The 19,607-nt window shown below is 51.2% G+C and overlaps 3 protein-coding genes across 3 annotated transcripts in view; 2 read left to right on the forward strand and 1 right to left on the reverse strand.

The window, feature by feature from the left end:
- Positions 1–406: 406 nt before the first annotated feature.
- Positions 407–12,291, forward strand: kl (klotho; the record flags this gene model as incomplete). The annotated part of the gene is made up of 13 exons (XM_079738410.1): positions 407–1,135; positions 1,435–1,865; positions 2,210–2,289; positions 2,585–2,747; positions 3,153–3,258; positions 4,544–4,693; positions 6,882–7,117; positions 7,715–7,910; positions 8,294–8,472; positions 8,912–9,019; positions 9,835–9,940; positions 10,363–10,489; positions 11,957–12,291. The coding sequence occupies 13 exons, from the start codon at positions 407–409 to the stop codon at positions 12,289–12,291; spliced, it is 2,946 nt and encodes a 981-aa protein (XP_079594536.1).
- Positions 12,292–13,514: 1,223 nt separating this feature from the next.
- On the reverse strand, positions 13,515–17,246 carry rfc3 (replication factor C (activator 1) 3; the record flags this gene model as incomplete). The annotated part of the gene is made up of 9 exons (XM_079738411.1): positions 17,090–17,246; positions 16,768–16,905; positions 16,551–16,618; positions 16,168–16,265; positions 15,758–15,939; positions 15,201–15,337; positions 14,351–14,449; positions 14,099–14,168; positions 13,515–13,706 (listed from the first exon to the last, which is right to left on the reverse strand). The coding sequence occupies exons 1-9, from the start codon at positions 17,174–17,176 to the stop codon at positions 13,515–13,517; spliced, it is 1,071 nt and encodes a 356-aa protein (XP_079594537.1). The 5' UTR covers positions 17,177–17,246.
- Positions 17,247–19,447: 2,201 nt separating this feature from the next.
- LOC307077118 (stAR-related lipid transfer protein 13-like) overlaps positions 19,448–19,607 on the forward strand; it is a 62,855-nt gene continuing 62,695 nt past the window's right edge. The window contains exon 1 of the mRNA XM_079738404.1: positions 19,448–19,509. The gene's annotated coding sequence lies outside the window, so the exon portion shown is untranslated. The remainder of the gene's footprint in view (positions 19,510–19,607) is intronic.

Raw genomic sequence — 19,607 nt, forward strand, 5'->3', positions numbered from 1 at the left:
TGCGGGGGAGAGAGGCGGGATGGGTTTGGCAATTACACTTGTCAAAATATTATTCGGAGTCGATGTATAGTTGGAATGGCCACAATAAAATCCCAATTTCACTATGATCTCGTGTGAGCCATGTCGTTCCTTCCAGGCAGAAGGGTGATCGAGGGGCCCTTAAGGTTACGCCGTGCTGTCCGCAGAGCGCCGTGCGTCAAGGGCCTTGGGTAATCATTAATAGATTTGCCCAGGGCTCTGGAGAGGCCGGCCCGTGTGCATGGGGCACAGGTGGACGAGCGCGCAGTGGCGAGCGTCAAGCATGGTTAAGTAAAGAGCAACAAACCACCGTCGCTCTTCAATGACTACTTTATAGTGTGGATTTTAAATGTAAAATAAACGGTAAAGGCAACAAAAGAAAGGCACCATGTGTGTCGTGTTCGGCCTCATGACGTTGCTGCTCTTTACCTCCGAGTGGGACGACGCGCTGGCGAAGCCCAAAGACGGGCTGAGGACCTGGGGGAGATTCGCCAAGCTGCCCTACCCGGGGGACAAGGCTCTCCTCTACGACACCTTCCCGGGAGACTTCATGTGGGCCGTGGGAACCGCCGCCTACCAGGTCGAGGGCGCCTTTGACCGGGACGGCAAGGGGCTCTCTATATGGGACACTTTTACGCGCGGCGGGACCCGCATGATGACCGGGGACGTGGGCAGCGACAGCTACCACAACATCCACGCAGACGTCCGCGCCATCAAGCAGCTGGGGGTCAGCCACTACAGGTTCTCTCTCTCCTGGCCCCGGATCTTCCCCAACGGGACCCGGGGCAGCTACAACGCGGCGGGGGCCAACTATTACCGGACGCTGATCAGGAAGCTGAAGGAGGCGCGGGTGGAGCCGGTGGTCACCCTGTACCACTGGGACCTGCCGGACGCCCTGCAGCAGGCGTTCGGCGGCTGGGGCAGTCGCCGGATCGTGGAGCTTTTCAAAGATTACGCGGATTTTTGTTTCCTGACGTTTGGCGATGACGTCAAGTACTGGATCACCATTGATAACCCGTTCGTGGTGGCCTGGCACGGGTACGGGACCGGCGTGGTCGCACCCGGGATCAAGAATGACCCTGACCTCCCGTTCAGAGTGGGACACAATCTCATCAAGGTACAGACTCATTAAACTCTTAGTCTGTATACATGTCACTGCTTTTTTTGCGAATTCGTTTTTCCTTTTAGCGATAACAATGCCCACCAATATGTTAAAATGATAAAAAAAAAATAGATTGTATTGATTATGGAAAATAATAGTATTTAATCATTGAGTATATACTGATTATAAGGGTTACATATTCATATTTCCGAGGCACTTGCTCTAAATTGAATAGTTAATACCTCAGTCATATTGAGTTCGATTTGTCTTGGAATACTCCACCCCCCTCCCCTCCCCTCGGGTCCCGGTCCCAGGCCCACGCGGCCGCCTGGCACCTCTACCACCGCCGCTACCGCTCGCGGCAGCGCGGCAAGCTGTCCATGGCGCTGGCCTCCCACTGGATCAATCCCAGCCGCACGCGGCGCCAGAACCTCCAGGAGTGCCAGTGCTCTCTGGACCACGTGCTGGGCTGGTTCGCCCGGCCGCTCTTCGTGGACGGGGACTACCCCCCCTGCATGAGGGAGCGGCTGGGCCCCCGGCTGCCCGCCTTCACGCGGGAGGAGAGGGCGGAGGTGCGCGGCACGGCGGACTTCTTCGCGCTGTCGCACGGCGCCTCGCTCAGCTTCCACCTCATCAACGACAGCCTGAAGTTCGGCCAGAAGGAGGACCTGGACCTGAGGATGCTGCTCTACTGGGTGAACGCAGAGTACAACCGGCCCCCCATCCTGGTGGTCCAGAGTGGCTGGTAGGTACGACCTCCCCCCCCCCCCCCCCCCCCCCCCCTCTCTGGGGGGCAGTGAGGGGCAGGTAGGTGGGCTGGGTGTGCCCCCATTCTGGGGATGAGGGAGGAGGATGGGCTGAAGAGGGGCCTTGTTCTGGAACACATCGATGTTTGTTTTGGAGGCGGGGTCTCGTGTTAGGAGATGGTGGAGAGACTCTGCTGCTGCGGCCGTTGTTTCGTTCTCAAGAGGCCTCGAGTAGCAACATCCAAAGGGGCCGTGCACAATGTGTTGCCTGGTGGTCTTGTTTCCCTCTCGGTCCGCGCCCGCTCCTCAATGACCTCCGTCTCTCTGCTGGTTCCTCGTGCAGGTACGTCCTGGGGAACACCAACATAGAGGACCCCAAGCACATGTACTACCTCAAGAGGTTCATCGTGGAGACCCTGAAATGTAAGGCAGCTCCTGAATAGTGTTCTTTCATCGGTTCTTAATGTTAAGGTATATCCTTCATGTAGGCCTGTATCTCCTCAATAGTCTATATCATCGAAATGTTTCCATATATTATAATGTAGGCCTTCTATTTCTCCTTAATACTTCATATCAGCTCAATGTTTCCATTTATCCTAATGCCTGCTATATCTCCTCAATTGTTTATTTCATCTAAATGTTTCTCCACTCAAAATTCTAACCATCATCACTCCATCTGTGTTGTTGTTGTTGTTGTTGACCCTCTTTGGGCCAATAGCCATCAGCCTGGACCGGGTGAACGTGATTGGCTACACGGCGTGGTCTCTGATGGACGGCTTCGAGTGGCACCGGGAGTACGGGATTCGTACCGGCCTTTACCACGTGGACTTCCAAACCTCGGGCATGAAGAGGGAGCCCAAGACCTCCGCCACCTTCTACAGGTGACCCCCACCAAACCCCATTACACCTACCTGAAGGTTTCCTGAGCAAGACCTCAAGCTCCCTATCCGATCGTTCTAAAACACGTGTTGTAATGCAGGTTCATGTTCATAGGATTGTGAGGATTTGAATTCTGCCAATGAGGAAGAATTTAAAGGGAATCCAAAAAACAATTTCTGTTCAATTTGAAAGATTAAAAAACTGAAAGGCTGAAACAGACATTTTCTAATTCAAGAGCATGTGACTAAATACATGCTTAAAGTGACAATAACAATAACAAAGACTTGTCATGTACTTCAAATGTCATATCATTTAATTCATGTAATCCAATATAATATAGATATACATTTGGACCTATCTAGAACGTCCTGTATCTTTATTGTTGGGTTTGTTGTTTGTCTCTGCAGGGCCTTGATCCAAAAGAACGGGTTCCCTGAGCTGCCAGAGAACCGCCCTGCCCAGGGGTTTTTCCCCTGTGACTTCGCCTGGGGCGTCTCCGCTAACTCCATACAGGTAGGTCTGTCTGTCTGTCTGTCTGTCTGTCTGTCTGTCTGTCTGTCTGTCTGTCTGTCTGTCTGTCTGTGCGTTAGGGTTGGGTCTCTGTTTAAACATACTGTATAAAAAAGAGTGTACGAACACAGCACGATTGGTTGCTCATTACATTTCCAGGTTGAGCAAACATTAACTAAAGATCATTGAAGCGGCACAAGATATTTATCCATCACTCCAGAGAGGCGTGTTCATGATGCATGTCAATTATTCAAGACCCTGACTCTGTCCTAAAAATATCAATCAAATCAATAGTTTACATCTGCATAGAATGAACAGACCTTTCCGTAACATTAAGGAATTCCAATCTTTCCGCATTCAACTCAGCGTCCTCCCATCATTCAGATAATAGATCATTAAAACCCGGTTAGTGATTGTTGCTGTAGACGCTGTTATTGTTTTCATCCACGCAGCCCTAATGTTAAAGTCCAGCTCAGACGGGAGCCATAAGGGAGAAGCTGGCCCTAATCATAAACCAAACAAACGGAGCCACTCTGTTTGCGGAGCCTGATAACACCGGGCCCAGGATCACCCCTCTACAAGCGGGCCCCAGCTGGCCCCAGCTGGCCCCAGGTTTATGTGGTGCACTGAGGAGGCTCGAACCATTAAAGACACAACAGCCATGGGGTGGGAGCGAGTATCGGGACAGCTCCACAGATCTGGGTTTGATTCCCTGCTTGGTTTTTCGTCGGTCTGCCCGAAGTTCCCTTTTTCGGTTGGCTCAGCTCAGGAGGTAGAGCGGGTTGACTTGTAACCGAAAGGCGGCTGGTTGAATGCCCGTCTCCCCCCTGTCTGAGTGTCGAGGCGGTCCCTAAGTGGGACACCTCGCCCTCACTGCTCCTGACGAGCTGGCTGTCGCCTTGCATGGTTGACCCTGCCGTCGATGTGTGGTAATGTGTGCGTGAACCATTGCAAGCCGCTTTGGATAAAAGCCAGCTGTAGTCACCGTTCGGGGGTTGGTGTGCTCCACCGTGATGTGGATTGTTAGCAGTAGCATCTTGGGATACAAGTTGAAATGCTATCAGGTGAACGCGTCGTCAGAGGTGGAAGGGTTAATCTGTTAACGAGTTCCATTCATAACGACCTCCTTCTCTATTGGCTGCTCCTTAATCGCAATTGGCCACTCCTTAATCCCTATTGGCCCCTCCTTTATCTCTATTGGTCAGCAGCATGACGGACAGACACACCCAGAGCTGTTGGGAGGGGCTGGTGGGATCTGGCGTGTGATTGGTTGTCTTTGCTCGTCCAGGTGGAGACCACACCCACCCAGTTCGTGGACCCCAGTGTGTACCTGTGGAACCGCTCAAGTGACGGCGAGCTGAAGAGGCTGGTGGGCTTCAGCGCGCTGCCCCTGGACCGGGCCACGCACTGCGCTAACTACGCCACCGTTTGCCAGCAGGTCTGTCACTCTGCTCCCTCCAGGGGGAGTTCCTTAATTCCTCGACCAATCAGAAGGGGGAGACAGCTGTGGCAGTCAATGAGATGGAAAGACCTGCCGTTTTTCTATTTTTTTTTTTCCTGAAGCATGAAGATCAGTAGCATATGATTTGGAAGACTATCTCTATGTTCATTTCACAAAGCACCGACCAGGACAGGGCACGATAGTAAATAACAATGTGTTCTTATGAAAAAGTTAGACAATTTAAATTAAGAATAAGATCAGACAACTAGGCAAACAACTAACAAACATGGGACCAAAAGTAGTTAAAGACAACCAGGAACCGAAAAATATGCACATTGTTGTCACATTGTTTTTGATGCAATCCAATGTACAACGCAAACCCAGAGGAGCTAAGGACCCCCCTCACATCCTGCCCTCTCTACCGCCCTTCCTCCCTCCTCTCTCCTCCCTCCTCTCTCCTCTCTCCTCCCTCCTCTCTCCTCTCTCCTCCCTCCTCCCTCCTCCCTCCTCTCTCCTCTCTCCTCTCTCCTCCTTCCTCTCTCCTCCCTCCTCTCTCCTCTCTCCTTCCTCCCTCCTCTCTCCTCCCTCCTCTCTCCTCCCTCCTCTCTCCTCCCTCCTCTCTCCTCTCTCCTCTCTCCTCTCTCCTCCCTCCTCTCTCCTCCCTCCTCTCTCCTCCCTCCTCTCCTCCCCTCCTCCCTCCTCCCTCCTCCCTCCTCTCTCCTCCCTCCTCCCTCCTCCCTCCTCTCTCCTCCCTCCTCTCTCCTCCCTCCTCTCTCCTCTCTCCTCTCTCCTCTCTCCTCCCTCCTCTCTCCTCCCTCCTCTCTCCTCCCTCCTCTCCTCCCCTCCTCCCTCCTCCCTCCTCCCTCCTCTCTCCTCCCTCCTCCCTCCTCTCTCCTCTCTCCTCCCTCCTCTCTCCTCCCTCCTCTCCTCCCCTCCTCCCTCCTCCCTCCTCCCTCCTCTCTCCTCCCTCCTCCCTCCTCTCTCCTCTCTCCTCTCTCCTCCCTCCTCTCTCCTCCCCTCCTCCCTCCTCCCTCCTCTCTCCTCTCTCCTCTCTTCTCCCTCCTCCTCTCCTCTCTCCTCCCTCCTCCCTCCTCTCTCCTCCCTCCTCCCTCCTCCCTCCTCCCTCCTCTCTCCTCTCTCCTCCCTCCTCTCTCCTCCCTCCTCTCTCCTCGCTCCTCGCTCCTCTCTCCTCTCTCCTCTCTCCTCTCTCCTCTCTCCTCCCTCCTCTCTCCTCCCTCCTCCCTCCTCTCTCCTCTCTCCTCCTTCCTCTCTCCTCTCTCCTCTCTCCTCCCTCCTCTCTCCTCTCTCCTCTCTCCTTCCTCCCTCCTCCCTCCTCCCTCCTCTCTCCTCCCTCCTCTCTCCTCTCTCCTCTCTCCTCCCTCCTCCCTCCTCTCTCCTCCCTCCTCTCTCCTCCCCTCCTCCCTCCTCCCTCCTCCCTCCTCTCTCCTCCCTCCTCCCTCCTCTCTCCTCTCTCCTCTCTCCTCCCTCCTCTCTCCTCCCCTCCTCCCTCCTCCCTCCTCTCTCCTCTCTCCTCTCTTCTCCCTCCTCCTCTCCTCCCTCCTCCCTCCTCCCTCCTCTCTCCTCTCTCCTCCCTCCTCTCTCCTCTCTCCTCTCTCCTCTCTCCTCCCTCCTCCCTCCTCTCCTCCCCTCCTCCCCTCCTCTCCTCCTCCCTCCTCCTCTCCTCTCTCCTCCTTCCTCTTTCCTCCCTCCTCTCTCCTCCCTCCTCTCTCCTCTCTCCTCCCTCCTCTCTCCTCCCTCCTCCCTCCTCTCTCCTCCCCTCCTCCCTCCTCCCTCCTCCCTCCTCTCTCCTCCCTCCTCCCTCCTCTCTCCTCTCTCCTCTCTCCTCCCTCCTCTCTCCTCCCCTCCTCCCTCCTCCCTCCTCTCTCCTCTCTCCTCTCTTCTCCCTCCTCCTCTCCTCCCTCCTCCCTCCTCCCTCCTCTCTCCTCTCTCCTCCCTCCTCTCTCCTCTCTCCTCTCTCCTCTCTCCTCCCTCCTCTCCTCCCCTCCTCCCCTCCTCTCCTCCTCCCTCCTCCTCTCCTCTCTCCTCCTTCCTCTTTCCTCCCTCCTCTCTCCTCCCTCCTCTCTCCTCTCTCCTCCCTCCTCTCTCCTCCCTCCTCTCCTCCCCTCCTCCCCTCCTCTCTCCTCTCTCCTCTCTCCTCTCTCCTCTCCTCCCCTCCTCCCTCCAGGTGAACGAGATCCGGCAGGTGGGCGTCAGCCACTTCCACTTCTCCCTGAACTGGTCGGCGCTGGTCCCCACGGGCGACGTGAGCCAGCCCAACGCCTCGCTGCTGCGCTACTACCGCTGCTTCAGCCAGCAGCTGCTCAGGGCCAACGTCACGCCCGTCATCACCCTGTGGCACCACACCAGCGACACGGCCAGCCTGCCCGCCCCCCTCCACACCACCAACAAGTGGCTCAACAGGTGAGGGGGGGGGGGGGAGAGAGAGAGGGGAGGAGAGGGATGGGAGGGGGAGAGAGGGGGAGAGAGGGATGGGAGGGGAGTGAGGGAGGGGAGGGGGAGACACACCCAGCCTGCCCCTCCCCCCCCACACACACACACCTCCAACAAGTGGCTCAACAGGTGAGGGGGGGGGGGGGGGGAGAGAGAGAGAGGGGAGGAGAGGGATGGGAGGGGGAGAGAGGGGGAGAGAGGGATGGGAGGGGAGTGAGGGAGGGGAGGGGGAGACACACCCAGCCTGCCCCTCCCCCCCCACACACACACACCTCCAACAAGTGGCTCAACAGGTGAGGGGAGAGGGAGGGATGGAGGGAGAGGGAGAGGGGGAGGAGAGGGGGGCAGGGGGGGAAAGAGGGAGGGAGGGAGGGAGGGAGGGGGGGGGGATGGAGAGGGATGGAGAGAGCGAGAGGGGGAATTAAAAGAAAAAAAAAACGAAAAGTTCCCCGCAAGCCGAAAACGACAAAGCAGCCCCTCAGCGGCCCGTCTGCAGCCTGAGGGGGTGAAGGGGTCAAGGGGTCAAAGCGTGTAGGGGGTTAAAGGTCGCCTCCTTCCTCTCCCCAGGGAGGCGCCCGACCTGTTCGCGGCGTACGCCCGGCTCTGCTACCGGGAGCTGGGCGAGCACGTTAAGCTGTGGATCACGCTGAACGAGCCCAACGACGAGACGGTGGGCTACCAGGAGGGCCACCAGATGCTGCGCGCCCACGCCCTGGCCTGGCACGCCTACCACCGCCACTTCAGGCACACGCAGGGCGGCCAGGTGGGTCAGGGCCCGCCGCTATGCTTTGGTGGATGGTTTTATTAGTGATGAAGGAGGACATATGACAGCTTTATGCAGCTATCTCTGAATGCAACTTCACCTGATTGATGATTGGATTGATTGATTGTTTTGAACCATAAATTACTCCTAATAAATCTCCACCCTCACACACACTGACTCGCTCGCTCGCTCACTCACTGACTCACTAACTCACTAACTCGCTCACACACACACACACTCAACATTTTGCATGCACGAGCACGGCAGATTAACTTTGTGTGTGTGTTCGTGCATGCATGTGTGCGTGTTATTGTGTGTGTGTGTGTGTGTGTGTGCATGCGTGTGTGTCTGTGTGTGCGTGTGTGTGTGCGCGTGTGTGTCAGGTGTCCCTGGCCCTGCAGATGGACTGGGTGGAGCCGGCCTTCTCGTTCCGGCGGGAGGACGTTGAGCCGGCCAAGCGGGTACTGGATTTCCGCGTGGGCTGGTTCGCCGAGCCCATCTTCGGGAAGGGGGACTACCCCGTGGGGATGAGGAGCTGGCTGCGGCAGCTCAACTCCCTGGAGTAACACACCCTTCTCACCGTCGTCCCAACTCGTATTTTAATGTCTCCACACTGCAGTCGATTTATTAGAGGGAAGGTGCCCGCTAATAAGTCGACTGCAATGTGTAAAAACTGCTGACTGCTGGGAGTTGTTCCAATTAATCACACTACCGATACACCCTAGAGCGCTGGGGCTTGAATGTGGGAGTCGCTCCAATTCAACTTGTTTCAACTTCAAAATGACTCAGGGTAGCCACTGCTACAAACCCTAACCCTACAATATAAATTGTTATTTCTTGTGGGCTTCCATTAAGCGGGTCCTTTTACAAGACCTAACCTCAATTTAGTTATCATCAGAAGTTAAAGGTGTTCAAAGTATGAGCATTTACTTTGTTCTCAGGAAGCCCCAGCCGTTACAGCTTGGATATGACGTGTCCTGTTGTTGCCTATTTGTCACCAGTCTTCCGGTGTTCAACGAAGAGGACCGGCAGCTGGTCAAGGGGACGTTTGACTTCTTTGCCATCAGCCACTTCAGCACGGACCTGGTCACCCACGCCAAGGAAGACTCGTAGGAGAACACACACGCTGTCTATTCATGCTACCGTTCTCCCACCAAACACACTACACTAAGGCACCCTTTGCTGGGAATGTTAGATGGTGCTAGGACATCACAAAATGGTAGATGTGTTAGTGGTGTTACAAGCAGTAGTTGACATTGGTCTGCTTGTAACGACACTAACGCATCTACCATCTTTTTTTTACCAAGTTTTTTTTTTTGTTCAAGGGCTTTAAACCCTTTCCTTTTTACTTCTGCTCCGCTCCTCTTCTCTCCTCCCCTCTCTCCTATCCCCTTTCCTCTCTCCTCTCCTCCCCTCTTCTCTCTCCTCTCCCCTATCCCCTCTTTCCTCTCTCCTCTCCTCTTCCCTCCTCCTCCTCTCCTCCCCTCCTCCTCCCCTCTCCCCTCCCCTATCCCCTCTTTCCTCTCTCCTCTCCTCTTCCCTCCTCCTCCTCTCCTCCCCTCCTCCTCCCCTCTCCCCTCCCCTCCCCTCTCCTCTCCTCCTCCCCTCCCCTCTCCTCTCCTCCCCTCTCCTCTCCCCTCTCCCCTCCCCTCTCCTCTCCCCTCTCCTCTCTCCTCTCTCCTCCCCTCTCTCCTCTCCCCTCCCCTCTCTCCCCTCTTCTCCTCCCCTCTCTCCTCCCCTCCCCTCTCCCTCCTCCCCTCCTCTCCTTCCCTCCTCTCCTCCCCTCTCCTCTCCCCTCTCTCCTCCCCTCTCTCCTCTCCTCTCCTCCCCTCCCCTCCCCTCTCCTCTCTCCTCTCTCCTCCCCTCTCCCCTCTCTCCTCCCCTCTCTCCTCCTCTCCTCCCCTCCCCCTCCTCCCCTATGCAGGTACACCTACATCGCCATGCTGGAGGTCCAGTACATGATAGACACCACCTGGATCATGTCCCCCAGGCCTGTGGTCCCCTGGGGGCTGAGGAAGGCCCTCAACTGGGTGAGAGGACCAGTGCACAGACAGACAGACAAACAGACAGACAGACACTTACATACCATAAACACACAAACACACACACAAACACAATAACACTTACATACCATAAATACACAAACACTAACACACAGACAAGCACACACACAAATACACAGATACACACACACGTTGTCAAGTACGTCCACATGGTTACTTATCATCTGCTCTTGAATCTCAAATTCCACAAACACTCTTTGAAGAATTATTAGTATTGGATGCAATGAATTTTTTAGGGGGTCATGTTTGTGAAGTGGGTTTACCTCACGTGACAAGGGGTGACTTTTTGCATTTCTAACTACTCCTTTGCATTCTGTAGTCACATGACCGTCCGTGGGATCACATGACTACCCTGCCCATCTGGTCACATGACTCCTCTTCCTCTCCAGGTGAAGCAGCACTACAGCGACGTGCCCATCTACGTGATGGCCAACGGGGTCCAGGAAGACCCCGCCCGCTTCAAGGACAGCCTGCGCGTCTACTACCTGTACAACTACATCAACGAGGCCCTCAAAGGTGAGGCCCCGCCCACACGTCGCCATGGCAACCGCCGCCCAGCCCAGAAGGCACCGCTAAACATAGGATGCTAAATGCAGGATCTGGTTCTTCCGAGTTAAGGTGAAACAGCCAAAACCGGAGATGTATTGCCGGATATGTTTCGACTTATTAGGAATTTGTGGTTACCAACTGGAAAATCTTCTAAAATATCCATTTGTTTTTCACGGTATGAAATATTGAATGAATGCGTTCTATTCTACACAATTCAATATTCAACAGGATTTCCACCTGAGCGTTTTTCTGCCCATCGACCGTCTATTTCCGCGCTCCTGTGGGTCAGAAGTGTCGTGTTTGAACCTGTTTCCTAGAGCCCTCTACTCTCTGTCCTGTACGGATTAATCATTAGACAGGAGGTTCAGCTCAGCGACCCCAGAACAGGCTGTCAGCTGACCGACAAAGACACGCATTAACACATGACACATGGACCTGTTCAAGCTTGAGTTTTCTGGTCCACATGCCTGGCGTTTACATGTGGCTGTCGTTCACCGCAGGGGAACGTGTTACGGGTTTCTAACATAGACCTCTCCTGGGTAATGTGATCCCACACCTTTCTCTCTCACTGTTCACTATGGCCTGGCGACACTGTTGTGGTTGTTGCTGTTTTTGTGCAGAAACATGGTCACAGTTCACAGAGAAAGTTTGTTATCATGTTTTCATGACCGATTTTCTACAGATTTACATTTAGGGCATTTTTAGGGACACTTTTATCCAAAGCCACGTACTATGAGTATATTTGTCAGAAGAAAGAAAAACAGCAATATATTGCTGTCGGTACAGTAAAGATGTTCATAGAAACAAGTGCCGAGCACTTACAATTGCTAGGTTACAGTTATGTATTGAACATATTACAATCCAATACAATCCCTCAATAGAAATGTGTTCATGAACTGACTCCCTGAAACACTGTTTGAGTTCCTTTCGTGTTTGACATGGTTGTAATGTTTGGCCTTGAAGAGAACGTAGACAGCTGGTTATGATCATGCTTCCACACGTTATGTAGTATGAAGTATTTATGAGCGGAAGTAAATCAAAACGTGCAAAATATTACCAGCAGCCACATGACAAGCGTGCTTCTCTGGTGCAAGTGAGAGGCCTTTTCCACTTGGAAGAGAATGGAAAACACTCAAACTTAGACAACAGCACCATCTCTGGTCAAACTGAAGTACTGCAAGCACAAACTGATCGGCAGAATCTGTGACTTAATGAGAATCAATCAGCAACCGCAAATTGACCACTTGTTTTCCGAGGTTCCTGGGGCTTCATTTTAGTGGCGGTTTAGTTACTTTTATGGAGAATATTATGTGCTGTAATGTGAGCGCATCAAATAATGTTCCGTCACTGTCTATAGACAAAAAGGTTATGTGACATAATCCATCTCCTTCCGTTTGTTTATTTCCTGCGCTTCTCCGGTTGTATCGCGTCCAGCCTCCACGCTGGATGGGGTGAACCTGAAGGGGTACTTCGCCTACGCGCTGAGCGACATGCGGGACCCGGGCTTCGGACTGTACGGCCAGGTCCACGACGAGGTCATCGTCAAGGCGTCGCTCTCCAACTACCGCAACATCATCGAGCACAACGGCTTCCCCGTGGCGGGGCTGCCCGCCCAGCAGTGCCCCCGGGACCCGTTGCCCTGCCTGGACTGCCAGCTGCTGACCCGGAGGCCTCTGCTGGGGTTCCTCACGCTGCTGGGCTCCGGGTTCCTCATCACGCTGGGACTCATTATTTATTACGCGGCGAAGAGGCGCACCGAGTGTTACTGACGGCGCCGGGCTGTAGTTAAACGCTTTGGTTGTTTTAAGGTCTGGGTTTGGCTGTTGTGTGAGGATGTGTGTCTGATCGCTACTGTGGGTGTGTGTGCGTGGGTGTGTGTGTTTGTGGGTGACTGGCTGCTAAAGTTAACTTTGGTCTTGGACGATTAAATGTAAATGAAAAGACTTGCTATTCATAACTGCATTTATGTTTGGGTTCATTAGCTTGGATACGGTGTAAACTACGTCGTAGGGAGGAGGTTAGGTTAAATATGCCACCAGGTGTGAGCGACGCGTGATTAGCCATTACAAGCTGTTTAAAAATCTGCCTTTACCTGTGGTTCAGCTACATCACACGTGCGCGTGTCCACCTAGATGTAGGCCGGATAGACCAGCCTACCCAGGGGGCCGTAGCAAATGTTGCTTACCTCTCCATCATACATCTAGGTGGACACGCCCACTTGTGATGTCACTAAAACACAGGAAAAAGGTCTGTAATGTCTAATCAAACTCACCCGGTGGCATAATATCACCTTTAACAAGGTCATGTCATTCATGATTACACTTTTCTTTTACACTTTCTATTGTGCAGCAAAGTCACCTTATAAAGGAAACCATTGATCCTCCAATATGTATTGAATCTGACCAGTCAAATTTGTTTTGGTAGCCCATATGTATTTAACCCTTACAATTTCCCCTATCTATATATATCTTACTGTAATGGAACGCAGACTACTTATATATATACATTGATAATTTTGAAACTATTTGACAGTGTATAGAAAGCGTTTTTCTATTCTTTGTGTTTGAGTGCACCTTTGCAAAATAGTATTGCCTTCTACAAAACTCTGCCAACCATGCACTTATTAAATGTAAACTCAATACTCTGCCTTGAGGAAATTAATATCCCATAATGCACCATAATGGTACTGTACAATCACTTCTCCTACCACTCATGGGATTTCCATAAAAAACATGAACCAATGAGGGAACTCATCATGCCCCTATCATTAAATGTCATGCCTGCATAATAAATAAAATGAATGTACAAATAACATAACATTTATTTCAGTGAAATATTATCAGCCACGATACCAAGCCCGCAACTTATCCACCCTTCCAAGTGCTGCACAGAGACGTGAGATCCCGCCTCCTCATCATCATCATCATCCACCTCCTCGGAGTTTGGCGAAGGCTCCCCCTTCGAGTTCTCCCTGGTCCCCCCCCCAGCCCCTCTAGAACATGAGTCCGTCCAGGCCGTCCTCCATGAACTTCTTGTAGATGGCCATGAACTTGGCGGTGAAGGCCTCCAGGTGGTAGATGGCCTTGTTGCCCAGCTGCAGTCGGTGCTCGTAGTAGGCCGCGATGTGGGTCACCTCCGTCTTCAGCTGCCCGTCGCAGTTGCTCAGCAGCTCGGCCACAAGACCCTGCAACGCCCCCGGACCGGAGGTTAGTGCCCGGTTAGAGGCGGGGAACGCGGGGGAGAGGCCACAGGGACCATGGCCTGACGCCAGTGGGGGGTCAGTGGGGTAGAACACTGCTGAAGTCAAGAGGTGTGAACAGAACACCTGTGAACTGTTTTCTTGCAGTATTTGCCTAGAAATGGTGTGTGTGTGTGTGTGTGTGAGAACTTAAAACCATGCCAAGGTAAGATTCTTGCATAACATAACCTGATTAGAGCTTTAACTAGATTACAGTAATCAGAAGCAGTTTTAACCAATAACATTACAATGCCCTAAATAGATGAATGATTTCAAATTCCGTCTGCATGTGAACGCACTCAGTGGGGATAACGGCAGCAGGAGGGGGTTTACTGTACCTTCATAATAATCTCAGGAGGGATGCAGTGAGTCAGGAGCTCATAGAGTCTGGCTCGTACTTCCATTAACCTGAAGAACAGAAAAGGAAACAGTAAAAATCATTGGCTTGGTCACAACTGTCAATGGAAGAAAAATAAAGAGAAACTGGTTCATTCATAATTGTATTAAATTCAGGTTAATCAAATAAAAAAAGATATGGGAACAAAGTCTTCCACCTAGGATGATTCCCTCATGGTTGTCTCTCTGCTTACCTGGCAGGGCTCTGCTGGCTGACGATGGCATTGGCCGTCTCCCTCAGATACACCTCCCAGTCCGTCTCCGGCACCGCCTGGTCCGCTGAGAAGGGATACCTGGAGGACAGGAAGAGAGCATACCAATCAGGAAGAGAACAGACCAATCAGGAAGAATCCATACCAATCAGGAAGAGACCAGACCAATCAGGAAGAGCGCATACCAATCAGGAAGAGAGCATACCAATCAGGAAGTGACCAGACCAATCAGCCAGTGACCTTATCTTCAAAGTAAGACACCTGAATGCATTACAACACGTTAAAAGTAACTACACTTCGGTCAAAGGGAGCTACATTCTGTGTCGGGGCTTTAATCAGTATAAACTCCACAGTAATGCGCCCGAACACCTTCTGAATGAAACTCATTCGATCGGGTCTTCATTTGGAAAATAAAGAATATCAATGAGCAGCCTGTTTCCTGGCGTCAGGCTAGCAGTGCAGCGACGCAGAGATACTATCATCAGATCTAAAGACTCCCGCCTCCAGCATCCTTTCACATGTTAATAAAATAACTCATTTATACAGGGACACACAGCAAAACAAAATGATTCAGGGACAAAATAGTGGTCCAAGGATAGCAGAGGATGGCCTCAATTAACTAGAGACAATAGACAGGTGAACAGGTACGATTTCATTGGTTTTTTACAAGTGTTTAGAAGTTGGTCTTAGCCGGGGGAGAGTTCCAGAGAGTGGGGCTGCCACACTGAAGGCGCTGTCCCCAAAGGTCTTCAGGTTATCGGGGGAAAATATGGCTGCTTTGGGTCCTCAGAATACACACGAGAGAGGGAACGAGAGAGGGACCGGGCCTTACTGTTGCACTCTGCAGGCCTCGCACATCAGCAGCGCCTTGCGGAGGTTGCGTCCCGAGCGCTCACTGATCTGCCGGGCGAGCTCCGAGGGCAGAGACAGGCCCTCCTTCTTACACACGGTCGACAGGACGCTGCACACCTGCAGCAGCACACGACGTGATGGGGCACAACCCCAGGGGAGAGGACAAAACGCATAAAAAAGGACGGAGGGTGAATTGGGTTCACAAGTGATTGTCAGTGGATAACATTAATCAATGCTAGGTGAACTTTGCTATTGGACTAAATGTCCTTAGATTATCCTTATATCATAATAAAGTGTTATTTTATCCGTTGTTAAGAGCTTCTCTAAAGGTACGTCATAAAATAATGTAACATTATAATTTTGTTAATATTGCTAATATCAATGAACAAAAAATAGAGTAATTTTTAAACATGGGAGTCCGGCAGTTACATTCCATGTAAAGGAAGCCTCTATAACATGCACTGTAACTGGCTCACTAAAAGCCTTAAAGAGGCTTTACAGTGAACACCTGTCAGGTCGGCAGCCTGGAGCCGTTACCTCCTCGGCGCTGGGCAGCGGCACTCGCACGCCCAGGCAGCGGCTCCTGATTGGCCCGATCACCTTGGAGGTGGAGTTACAGCACAGGATGAGGCGGCAGGTGCTCATGTACTTCTCCATGGTGCGACGCAATGCATGCTGGGCGTCCTTGGTGAGGCGGTCCACCTCGGTCAGCAGCACCACTGGTAGGAGGAACCAGAGACCCAGGGTTAAGATACTACTACTACTACTACAGATATATCTAATGCACAGACCTGTCAGACATACTAAACTGCGCCACAATAATTAAAATCCAGAATAAAACGAAACTTTTAATCAGTAAACAACTCATAATTGTCTTTGTTTTTGTACATTGTAGGCCCTGTTTCGGTGTGACCTGGCCTCTGAGGCTTGAGACGTTAGCTTCTGACCTTTGAACTCCCTCTGTGTGCTGGACTGGATCTGCTGGGACTGAGCCACCGTCTTGATCAGCTCCTGGATCACCACGCGGTCCTGGTTACCGGCGTCACTGAGGCAGCGCAGAGCAGGGCTCGTACATCACAGTGCATCATGGGATTTCGCGTTTGCGACGCTCATACCCATATTGGGGACATATTGAGGACTCGGATCCGTAATCAACCTAAATACACTGTAACCCTGGCTAACGTAAGCGTCACTATTATAAATTAAAACTAACATTCAGTGCTTCCATAATGGAGGTGGTCACTGCGGTACGAGCCCTACAAGTCAACACTGACTCATGTAGGAAGCTCAAAGCAATGCTGTGTTGTCTTATAGAAGGTAACGTGTGTACCTCGGGTTGACCTCCAAGTGGTAGTTACTGGCTATCGTGTTGATTTCTATTTTCTTCTTCGAGGGCGCCTGTGGACAAGAAATGCAAAGGCAGGTGAGTCAAAGAAAGACAGTATCTTCGATCCAAAGTGATCATAAACCAGAGCACAGCATCTGTACCACATCTGACATATCTGGTGAACACCGTAACAAACTAGTTGGTTGGTCGCTTCTCTTACAACGATGGTCTGGTGCTCGATACGCAGCTTCTCCACCCCGGCTCCGTACAGCTCCTTCAGGAGACACATGATGCGGGTCTTCTTCCCTGCGCCCGACGGTCCGTACACCAGGAGATGGGGGAAATCTCCACATTGCACCTGAACAAACATGGGCAAACTGAGTCAAACGACCTATAGACACAATGCATATCTAGCGAAGTCTTGTGCCGACGGTTACATTGTATATGCGTTTAAAGAAACGCGCTGAATCGATCCGTCAGGTCAATGTGGGCAGTGTTTAGCCTAGCAGACGAGCCTGTTTCCCGCAGTTTGTTGGACTCACCAGGTTCTTCAGCTGCACTGCTTGTTCTTTATGGTAGTCGAGTTTCCCCAGGGAGGCCGGGCGGTATTTGTCCACCCAAAGACTCATTTCAGTTTTAAACGTGAAGTAAGTTTTGTTTACTTCTGAGTGTAGTCTTCTGTTGTTGTTCTGTCATAAACTCCCGCGAAGTTTTTCTAGCGCGGGTTGCTGTTTCCGGCTTCCGGTAGAGCTACAGGAGGCTGAGATGGTCAAAAAGACTACGGCCGCGGAATTTTTAAAATGGATTTTCAGTTGAAGGGATATCAAATAACGTTTAACATTAAAACGTTAAACATATGTAAACTGTATAGTTTCTGAGATTATAACTAATAGCAAATTATTACCACTTGATTTCAAATTAAGTGGGCATCAGCCAGACTCACATGGCCCTCTCCTCTCCCCTCCTCCTCTACTCTCCTCTTTCTCCTTCTCTCCTCTCTCCCCTTCTCTCCTCCCCCCTCCTCTCTTCTCTCATCTCCTCTCCTCTCTCCCCCTCTCTCCCCTTCTCTCGTCTTCCCTCTCATCTCATCTCTCCCCCCTCCTCTCCTTTCTCCCCCTCTCTCCTCCCTTCTGTCCTCTCTCCTCTCCCCTGCTCTCCTCTCTCCTCCCAGATTGATGCATTCCAGCTCAGCCTGACAGACACACGCTTCAAGGTAGAAGCTTCCACATCCCATAATTGGCTTTTCCTCTGTTGCCAACTGTGATTTCATTCAGGCTCCAGGGCTGGTTGATGATGTGGAAGAATTCCTTTTATTTAATCTATTCATTTTGACATGGTAATACCGGACATGAAATCGGTCCCAAACGGTTTATCATCATTTCCACTGCTGATAGCTAAGGTTTAAAGTAGGAAAAGAATCCATTAATAACCCACTAAGGCTTCAGGTATTGTTAATGATATTAACAGTTAGAAATCTGCAGAACATTGTTGCTACATGGAGGAGATACAGTACAGTGAAGGACATGGAATAACTTTGGAAATAGACAAAATGTGGCACATTACAAATATATAGGATTCCGTTATGGTATTTGTACTATGTCTTCATATACATATAGTTAATTAAACTGCAATAACAAGAAATGTTTTAAGGTTTGCTAGTAAATATTAAATGATCTCGTTAAACATACTCGTAACATCAAATCCAAAACAGTGTTAACTTGTTCCTGTTATAAATCTTTGCAAAGCAAAGTCTCATTCCCCTGGGCCTGAGTTGGTTTTCAAAGAGAGGATCTGTTATTCATAGTGCTACACACTGGATAGATGCCACGGTTGATAAGACTAGGAAAACAAATAACCAGTGACACACATTCTGATACACCCATTCATCCATGGATCCTGATTGATGCAAGATTCCTAAACACCAACCAAGCTTAAAGTGTTACTGTGATCTTCATGTGGCTTCTCCTCACTTTGCCTGTAATTTCTCCTTTCTTGTGTTCTCCTTGGCAGTGCTCACTTGCTACTTCAACCTTTAACGTGGTTGCCTATAGTTTAGCATCGGAGGAATGCCAGATATACAGGGAGCAGCATGTTGCAGCAGGCAAGCGGGACTTGTGTTGAAAATTACTGTAGCCCTAACCCTAGCCCTTGTGGTGAATTAATATGGCTTGCTCATCGCGGTGGCTCCGTCTAAGCTTTAAGACTAGAGAGGAATCTATGAGTTGGCAGGTAGTGCCAACATACAACACAAGATCGCACATATTATTGTACTTATTCACAGCCATGATTCAGAATTTATCAAGCCGTATATGGGCGCAGATTTACTAAAGAGGCACGGCTATTTACAGTGTCATATGATGATGTATGCAAACGTCTGTAGATTTGATATACACCGGTTACATAAATAATTAAAAAGTGTCTGTACTGTAAGTATTGTAGGAACAAAGCAGTGAAAATGGAAAAAGCAGAAATGTACAAATGAGTTATGGCCCAAAGAAGTCTTGGACTTGACCTAAGCTGCAGTCCCCTTTGAGGTCCTCAGAGGCCAACAGGTCCCAACATGCAGGGCCCTTCTGAAGACTCAGGCTGCTGAGAGAGGAGCAGCTCTGACCAGAGGTGTTGAAGCACACTCAGACACAGGGGGCCGGCCTGAACACTGGAAGCCAGGGGTTCGAGAGGCAAGCCACACAGTGTGTTTCTGAGAACCTCTCTGTTGTTCAGGGCAGAGGTGGGAAAGGGCGGGTGAGGGAGGGAGGGAGAGTGAGGGAGAGAGACAGAGATCTAAAGGGGGTTAAGAAGTTCTTTAGAGCATTACCTCATGTGCCGTTGAGGAATGTGCACGTCGTAGCAAACGTCTCTCGCCGTGAGGCAGACTGGTGTCGAGCACCTAGGAACCAGTGGAGGAGAGGAGGAACCAGTGGAGGAGAGAAGGAACGAGTGGAAGGAGAGGAGGAACGAGGAGGTAGAGGAGGGGTGGAACTCAGTCTCAAGGTCTTTGTTTAACTGTCACGTTTAAGTCTCTGGGGGGGTTCAGGCACTCTGCAATGATCCTCTTCATTT

Source organism: Pollachius pollachius (assembly GCF_949987615.1).
Source record: "Pollachius pollachius genome assembly, chromosome: 6".
Taxonomy (NCBI): domain Eukaryota; kingdom Metazoa; phylum Chordata; class Actinopteri; order Gadiformes; family Gadidae; genus Pollachius; species Pollachius pollachius.